The sequence below is a fragment of the Plasmodium relictum genome (genome assembly GCF_900005765.1).
Source record: "Plasmodium relictum strain SGS1 genome assembly, chromosome: 6".
Classification (NCBI taxonomy): domain Eukaryota; phylum Apicomplexa; class Aconoidasida; order Haemosporida; family Plasmodiidae; genus Plasmodium; species Plasmodium relictum.
Window position 1 is genome coordinate 715,198 of NC_041684.1, and position 9,215 is coordinate 724,412.

A 9,215-nucleotide genomic window follows, 5' to 3' on the forward strand; every position below is an offset into this window, starting at 1 on the left:
CTAAAATTTTGTAATTATTAAAAAAAAAAATAGTCAGAAATGAAGATTTTTAATATCTGCTTTTATTTAATAATTATAAAATTATATATGTGTAAAAAAAATGAAAATTTGATAAATAATGCTGATGGTACTACACATATAAATCCACAAAAACATAATTTAAGAAATAGGCATGCAGATAACAATCCTTCTTTAATTCAGGTTCCTAATGGATCAATAGGAAATGGAAATTTAGAAACTTCATATAATCCTAACAAGCTCGAGAAAAGTCAGGGATCTTCGAATCTTGATGAAAATTCCAAATTTCAAAATTTTGTTGAATCTACACATGGGAAAGTTGGATCACTTAAAACTGAAAATCCCTCTGAAAATCCAAGAACAAAAGTAGATGGGGACTCAACTAACCTATCAGATAAAACTATAAGTGATTTATCAACTAACAATAGTGAATCAAAAGAACAAGAATTATGGAGAATTCCAGATGGAGAAAGTGAAGATTCAGAGGCACATGTTAATGATCTTAGTGTTATAGGTGAATCTGATGATACACAATTGGGAACAGATCATGGTGAAACAGAAATAAGTGATCCTTTAGAAAAACTCTCACCAAAATTATCATCTCCAGATGCATCAAATTTAGTACAAATTATTAATAAAAATGACGATATTGCAAGTCAAAAATCGGAAGTTGAAAATAAAGAAAGTTCAGAAGGATTAAAATTATCATTTACATGGGATCCATTTTCATATATTAGTGATGGAATTCGTACGGCAGGAAAAGCGGTTTCTTCAGGGATAGAATCCACAACAAATTTATTAAAGAAAATAGAAGAATATATTCCAGAGGTTCAAAAACCATCAGAAGGGAGCACAGAAGTTAATGAAGAAGCAATAGATCAAAGAACACCAGAACAGACACAAAAAGAACAAGAAGAAACACCACAAACATCAGCACCAACACAAACGCCAACACAAACGCCAACACAAACACCAGCACAAACATCAACAGAACCAGAACAAACAGGGTTAGAAGAAACACCAAAAATAATAGATCCGAAGCAGTCAATAGATTCAGAGAGACAAGCAGACCCAGTAAAATCAGATCCACCAATAGAATCACCAGAAAGATCAAATTCTGCTGTTGAATCGAGGGAACATATAGAAGACACTGTTAGTGAATCTGGAAGTAATACTCATAATTCTGATGTACAACCAAATAGCGGAAAAGATGACAAAGAGAAAGATCCTAATGATGGTAGTGGTGGAGATAATAATCCAGAAATATCAGAATCGACACCTATAGATAAAAGTGATCCAGGTAATGGAAATCCGTCAGACGCTACAGGAGGTGATTCTACGAAAATAAGTGAAGCTCAGGGTGCATTGCCAAAACCAGATGTAGAAGAAGCGAATAAAAGTGAAGAGAAAATAACACTTATAGAAAAAATAAATGATGATACATCTTATGATGAAGAAGAAGAAGAAGAAGAAGAAGAAGAAGAAGAAGAAGAAAGAGTGAAAGAGGAAGATACAGAAGAGGATGATAAAAAAGAGAAAGAAGAGAAAGAGAAAGATAAGAAAGAGGGAGAAGATAGAAATATAGATGAAGAAGACGAAGATGATATAGAGGAAGAAGACATAGATGAAAGAGAACCTGAATTTAGTGATAATGAAATAGTAAAAGACATAAGTGAAAGGGAACCTGAAGTTAGTGATGATGAAATAGAAGAAGAAATCAATGATGATGATGAAAAAAATGAACAAAAAGAAGAAGAAGAATCAGAATCAATGATTACAAAAAGGGAAATCCAAGAAAATGGGCAATCAAAGGAATTATCAGATCAAACAAAGCAGGGTAATTCACAAGATAGTGTTACACAACAACAAAATCAAAAAGAAGAAATAAAACCTCCAACAAATGATAGTAGCGCTCATAAATTACTTATTGAAGATTTTAAGGAAGATAATAAAGTTAAAAAAGAAGCTGAAAATAAAGTGAAAACATTCATAAACTTAATCGATGACAGTAGTGTTGCAGGTACATTGAAAGATTTAAAAAATGATATATATCAAATTTTTATAAATAATTAAATAAAAATAATAATTTTGATATTTTGATTAATTATTATAAATATGATTTGCCATATTACTATTTATAATATAAATTAAATTTTAAATTTCTTATTAATGCTTTACTTCACTTTAACCATGAATAAGAGAAAGATAACATAAAATGTAAATATATTAAATTAAATGATTACATTGTTTAACATATATTTATACTATTATAAATGAAGTATAAAAAAAAAATTAAGATAATAAAAAAAAAAATTCATTTAAATTTTAAAAAAATTGGAATTTAGAAGATAAAAACTTATCATCAAAAAAGTAATAAAAATAAGTTTACAAAAAAAAAAAAAAAAAGAATAAATGAAGTTTAAGAGAATAATAAAATAATATGGGGATATGATAGCTAAACACTATCATTTTGTTTTATGAAATTATCTTATGCCACAGTATTCTAATTATATTTATATATATTATTATATGACTGAAAAGGATTTACAATTAACATAAATAAAAAATAAACTATGAAAAATGGCTTAAAATAATTATATAAGTACTGATAAGCAAAATACATAAAAGTATTTAATAAATGAAAGTTTGAAGACCTACTTACCAAATCAATCAACTTTATTTTTTTATAATTAAAAAAAATAAACAAGTATTTTATACTAATGCATCATATATTTACTTGTGTATAGCATTATACACAACATTTCTGAGAGAAACCAGTTATATAAGAGACTATTCTTTTTTATGTAAATTTATATAGGGGCATACATTTATTTATATAATTAATTATTTTTTAATAAATTTACATAGGAGTATTTATTTATTTATTTATTTATTTTTTTTATTTTTAATAATTTTTTATTAATTATTTTATCAACAAAGAAATAAATTTAGAATTAACAAAAAAATGAAAATTTAACTATTTTATATATGCTTATCAACATATAAAAAAAACATATTAAATGTTAAAAAAATACTAAAAATTTGATATAAAAAGTATTTTTATAAAACATAAGAATTGTATTTAAAAGGTTCACATTGAAAATACATAAAAAAATAATTTTTTTTTTTTTATTGTATAATTTTTTATCATATGAAAAATAAATTAATTTTTTTTTTTTTTATTATATATAAATTTAATGTATTTTATCATAATATATTCTTTTTGGTTTTATTTATAGATTGTGAATTTTTTTTAATAATATTTTTTTTTTATGTTGTAATTTTCTATGAAATTTTTTTAACATGGAATTTTAACATTTTAAATATAAAAACACAATATAAAAAAATAAAAATAATATATTAAAAAAAAGTTTTTAATTTTGCAATATTATAAAATTGAAAGTTTTCGTATTAAAATAATGAATAAATTAATAAAAAAAAATGTTATCACGAGTTTTATTATGGAATAGGGTTTCTTGCTCTTTGTCTTTTATACCTATGAGAGCTCCTATAAAAAAAAAAAATATACAAGAGAAAAAAAAAAAAGAGTAAATTTGCTTTAATAAGAAAATATATTAATAACATTTTTATAATAACATGCATTTTTTTTTTTTTCTAAGTACTGATGAAAAAGATAAAATATGTGAGACAAGATATTTACCATACATTCCTCCTGCATATGTTATTGATACTGTATCTTTCTTTAAAGATAAAAACAAATTAGATAATTTATTATCCTTAATTTTTAGTCCCAAAAATCCAACTGATTCTTATGAAGATAGAGTAGAATATCAGAGGAATTTTGAAGTGTATCAAATTTTAAAAGAAGTAAGATAAACAGTTTTCCTTTTATTTTTTTAAATGTTTCATTTTTTATATGAAAACAAAAATCATTATTATATATATATATTATAAAATTCCAAATAATATAAAAATTAAGTTTACTTAAAACATATTTTGTAGAAAGAGGAAAAAAAATATGAGAAACATTTAGAAAAAATGAAAGAAAGAGTTTTTAAATCAATTGAAAACTTGCCGGAAGAATTATATGACGAAAGTATTAAAAGCGGAGACTTACTAGACAATAAAGAAATTCAGTTTGGTTTAAAATATGAAAATGCTTTAGTAAAAAATATGAATAGCTACAAAAAAAAGTTATTACATGTTTATAAAATTTTACTTTACTTAAGATATCCTTTTTATTTAATTAAAAGAAAAAATCCATTATTGTTTTATATAAGTGAAAGTAAGGCAATAAGTAGACAAAAACAAATTAATTCTCAAAAGAAAAAATTGAAAAAAAAATAATTGGTGTTATTATGAAATGGGAAAGTTTATTTTATAATAAATTGAACAAAATAAAAATAAAATAAAATAATTTCAACAAATAATTATTTATTATTAAGATGTTAAAATATTTTATATATATAATGGGGAAAATAAAAAAAAAAATATAATTAATGTATATTTGTATAAATATATAAATAAGTAATACATGATAGTACACCAAAAAAATAATTCAAAAGGTTTAAATTTCTTCATCGCTTTCTGTATATTCCTTTTAAATTTAAAAAAAAAAAAAATAATAATAATAAAATAAAAAATAAAATAAAATATATTTTGCAAATATGATCATTATAAATTTTATAATTATTTTTTTAGTGATATATTTTTTTTTTAATTTTTGTTTTACCATATTACTAATAACCTTTTTTTTAAATAAATATCTTTCTAAATCTTTCGTTTTAAAATTATCATTATCTGTTAAAATTTATTTTACAATAAAATAAATATGCGTATATAAATTGTTTTTTAAGTTTATTAAATAAAACAATATTTTTAATTTTTTTTTCTTTTTTTGAATACTCCCAAAATTTTCAAAACCAACACAAGTATGAGCGAGAACACCATCAATAAATAAGCATAAGCTTGGTAAAGTGTTTATGCTTAATTTTTTCACAAAAAATAGACAATTTTTTGCTTCAACTCTAAAAAAAAAAAAAGAAATTTATATTTAATATTCAAATAAAATATTTAACAAAATAACCCAATTGTTTATACTATTATTTCTTTATATTTATGCAATATAATTTTTTCTATTACTTAATAAATTTTACTGCTAGATGTATATTAGCCAGTTTAATCAAATGAGAATGTAAAATTTCACAACGTTTAAAAGTGTTATCATAAAAATGGCAAATCTTATAAAAGATAAAATAAATTAGAATTTATGTAAAACAATTATGTAGTATAATTTTTTAAATAAACTATTTACCACGCTATAATTTTTAAGAACTGTAGGCAAAAAATCTTTTTCACTTATTTCAATATAAACTCCATCTTTTTTTAATTCCTTTTTTTTCTTTTAACAAAATAAAAATTTTAAAGAAATTATTATAATTTTACAATAATTAAAAATTATTAAAAATACATTTTATTAAATTTGCTTTTTTTTTTTTTTTTTTGTTTTACCTTAAATTCCATTAATCTTTTTTCTCTCCATTTTCTAATTTCTTCTTCGTCACTATTTTCATCTGTTATAAAGTTTAATATAATAGTTTTTTTTTTTACTTTTTATAAATTTAAGAATTTAATTTTTCATATTTTTCTTTCTATTTATAAGGTAAATATGTATATATATATAATTTTAAATTATTCCTAGTTTTTTTAAATATACACAAAACAGCATTCTTTACTTCTTTTCCTTCATTCAAACTTTGATCATCTGGTTCATAATTAATATTTTGATTTTTTTCTTTAACTATTTTGTATTCCTTTTCAATGTCTTCTTTGGCTTTTTCCTATAAGTATTATAATTAAAAAAGGAAGAAAAATTATAAAATTTATCATATATTTTTTTCAACTAGGTTATGCTTATTCTTATTTTGTTTGCTTGTTTATTTTATTTATTTTTTTCATTTCATATAACTAATGTTAAGGCTGCACAAATATTAGTTAATTTATTTTTTGGAGTCATAGTTTAACTGTATTTATTAATAAAAATAATGTATTTAATGAAAATATTTCTAATTTCAATTTCCTCGTTTTTTTTTATTTTAATATCATTAATAAAAAAATATTTAAGAATTTATTAGTTTATAATATTCTATTTACAATAATAAATAAAAAAAAGATATATGTTCCTTCAAAAGAAAAAGAAAATAAAAAAATGATGAGAAACAATGAGAAATTAAAAAAAAAAAAAAAAAAAAAGAGAAAAAGAAAAAGAAAAAGAAAAAGAAAAAGAAAAAAAATATATTATAAAAAAATATTAATTTGAATTTTAAGGAATTAAAAAAAAAAAAAGTTTAAAAATTCATTAAATTAATGTATACACTATATGTAAATCGCAATAATAAATTTTTTGTTAATTTATTTTGTATAAATTAAAAGCAAATTATAAATGTTTTTGAAGTATTTTCATACTATTTTGTAATTGTATTTATTCTTATATATGTAAATTTTAAGCAAATTAATAATATGCAAATAAACTTCTATTTTCTATTATATATTATTTTTTTATATATTTCTACAGTTACATTATATTTTTAATATTGTATATATATATATATATATATATATATATATATCTCAATTTTTTTTTCAAGATTATTAATAAATCACTAATTAAGATATACTTTTGAAAAAGTTTGAAATGTGTAGAACATAAAAAAATAAAATATTAATATATAATTTGACAAATTAAATTATTTATTTTAGATTTTTTTCATTTCTCTATTTGTGCAATTAGTTCTCCATTCTTCTATAGGGAATTCCTAACAAATAAGATTATAAAAAAAGTAGACTTTTTAATAGATATATATATATATGTGTAACTTTTTTTTTTAATAAGAAAATTTGTGTATTTAATCATGTAATTTTGTTTAATGTCGATGTTACTTGAAGTTTTCTAATGCATCTTAAAATAAAATTGCTAATTATGATTCCAATTAAAAAAGAAAATATCATTTGAATATAAAAACCATCAATGAATATACATTTTCCTAAAGAAAAATATTATAAAATTTATTTATATATTAAGATAAAAAAAAAGGATAAAAAAATAACTTATAAAAATTATATACATAGAAACTAAAATATAATTTATAATGTCATTTAATATATTTTTATATTGAAGTAAAGAAAAGTTACCTTTATAGCAAAATTTTCTATCAGTATAGTCGAGTAGCCACAGAAATATTGAAGACCACTAAAAAAAATGAAATAAAAGAAATTTAATATATATACATTATATATATATATATATATATATATATATATTTATAAAATTACATGAGATCCTATGTTACTTATAGTATTTAGAAATGTCATATATGTTCCACCAATTTTGGGATCTGATATTAAATTTTGAAAACTCATCTAATAAAAAAAAAAAAAATTATTAATATATTTTTAATTATGAAGTATTTATAAAATATAATATTTATTTTATTTTTTTTTTTTTAAATTTATATATATATAATTTTTTTTTTACCGATGAAATATTCATTACATCAATACAAAAGTGATTAAATATTTGAGCAAAAAAAATATATAAGTAATAAACATAAAAATTCATATGGGATAATTTTGATTTATTTAAATACATATAATGAGTAATAGGTAGTAAAGATGATAATATAATGCTTGAAAAATATCTTAGAATATATCCAAAATAATAAAAATCTAATGGTTTTATTTTTTTTATGATTTTTCCAATAATTGCTGGTGATAAAATATATATAGGTATATAAAAAGGATTGAAAATTGCAAATTCTTCTTTTGTTATTCCTCTTTTTAACATTTTAAAATTTGTAGCAACCTCTACCGATGCAAAAGGCAAACGACTTATTAAAAATAAAATAATAATTATTCTCATTGGTGGTAAAAAAAATAATTCATATAATTTTTTATAAGTCTCTTTTGCATTTTCAAATTCCTCATTATTTATTTGATTGCCACAATTCTCCATTTCTCCTACTCTTTTTATATTAGTTTCATATGATCCTTCTATTTTAAAACAAGTAAATATAGTTAATATCAATATGAAGATTCCCCAAATTTTCAAAAATAAATTCGTATCAACAAATGGTTGAAATGATGGATAAATAAAATCCACCTTTTCATACAAATTTCTATAATAATGAGAATTATAAAATATTAAGTGCATGAATCTTATATATTTTTTAAATATATAAAAGCATATTTTTTTGTTATTTAATGTTAAAAATGACAACTGGGACATACAATAACCTATGTTTTGACCTAAAATATTGCATGTAGAAGCTAAGCATTTGTTTTCTTCTGACAGCATTGTTAATGCCCAACCATCTACTGCAATATCTTGAGTAGCCATCAAAAAAAATAGAACAAAAAAAAAAGTTGTTAAAAAATATAAATTTATGTTGTTACTTCCTTCTCCTAACCACTTATTTACATAGCTACCGAAATATATCATTGAAAAGCTACATATTAACTATAGAAAAAAATAAAATATTATAAAATAAGTTTTTATTATTCTAATTCTAATTATTTAATTATTTTTTACTTTTTTTTTTAAAAAAAAAAATAAGATGCATTTTCTTTTTAAACCTGGAGAGGAATTATCCAACTTTTTCTTCTACCAATTTTTTTATTATAGACAGAATCAACTATGGGAGCCCATAATAATTTTAAGCTGCATACAAAAGAGTTTCAAATTGTCTAAAAATAGTTTTTCTATACTTTTAATTATTTAAAGTTAATTTTGATTTATACTAACCTAAAAGGTAAGCTAACTAAAGAAAAAATACTTAGCTGAGAATAGCTTACTTTATCTTGAATAATTAAAGGAATTATTGATGATACTCCAATTGGAACACCTTAATAATAAAAAAAAAAATATATATGTAAAAATAAAAAGTAAAATAAAACAAGATATAATAAAAATACATATAGATAGAAAAAAAAAATTATTCATAGTTTTTAAAATACATCATTATTAAAAGGATAATGGATGGATTTAAATATATTAAAATATTCTTTTTTCTCTATCTTTATTTAATTGTACAAAATTTATTTGTATATTTTCTCAAAATAATTGTAATGCAATTTATACCTTGTATAGTATATAGTAACAGTAAAAAAACTACATTATGAAAATCATTTTTTTTTTTCTGTATTTTCCCTTTAGAATAATTACAATCTTTTGTACAAAA

At 20.3% G+C, this 9,215-nt stretch overlaps 4 protein-coding genes across 4 annotated transcripts; 2 read left to right on the plus strand and 2 right to left on the minus strand.

Moving 5' to 3' along the window:
• Positions 1 to 39: 39 nt before the first annotated feature.
• PRELSG_0619000 (MSP3-like protein) lies at positions 40 to 2,091 on the plus strand (the record flags this gene model as incomplete). The annotated part of the gene is made up of 1 exon (XM_028675655.1): positions 40 to 2,091. The coding sequence occupies one exon, from the start codon at positions 40 to 42 to the stop codon at positions 2,089 to 2,091; it is 2,052 nt and encodes a 683-aa protein (XP_028532223.1).
• Positions 2,092 to 3,459: 1,368 nt separating this feature from the next.
• PRELSG_0619100 (conserved Plasmodium protein, unknown function) lies at positions 3,460 to 4,326 on the plus strand (the record flags this gene model as incomplete). Its single annotated transcript, XM_028675657.1, has 3 exons — positions 3,460 to 3,566; positions 3,639 to 3,846; positions 3,982 to 4,326. 3 exons carry the CDS (start codon positions 3,460 to 3,462, stop codon positions 4,324 to 4,326), a joined length of 660 nt encoding a protein of 219 aa, XP_028532224.1.
• Positions 4,327 to 4,546: 220 nt separating this feature from the next.
• Positions 4,547 to 5,995, minus strand: PhLP2 (phosducin-like protein, putative; the record flags this gene model as incomplete). Its single annotated transcript, XM_028675658.1, has 8 exons — positions 4,547 to 4,576; positions 4,712 to 4,779; positions 4,885 to 5,006; positions 5,122 to 5,219; positions 5,294 to 5,380; positions 5,491 to 5,552; positions 5,696 to 5,819; positions 5,948 to 5,995. The coding sequence occupies 8 exons, from the start codon at positions 5,993 to 5,995 to the stop codon at positions 4,547 to 4,549; spliced, it is 639 nt and encodes a 212-aa protein (XP_028532225.1).
• Positions 5,996 to 6,745: 750 nt separating this feature from the next.
• On the minus strand, positions 6,746 to 9,215 carry PRELSG_0619300 (acetyl-CoA transporter, putative; the record flags this gene model as incomplete). The annotated part of the gene is made up of 8 exons (XM_028675659.1): positions 6,746 to 6,781; positions 6,919 to 7,022; positions 7,171 to 7,228; positions 7,312 to 7,398; positions 7,514 to 8,494; positions 8,611 to 8,695; positions 8,780 to 8,879; positions 9,116 to 9,215. Coding segments are annotated over 8 exons (1,551 nt in total), but the record flags the coding sequence as incomplete, so codon positions are not given.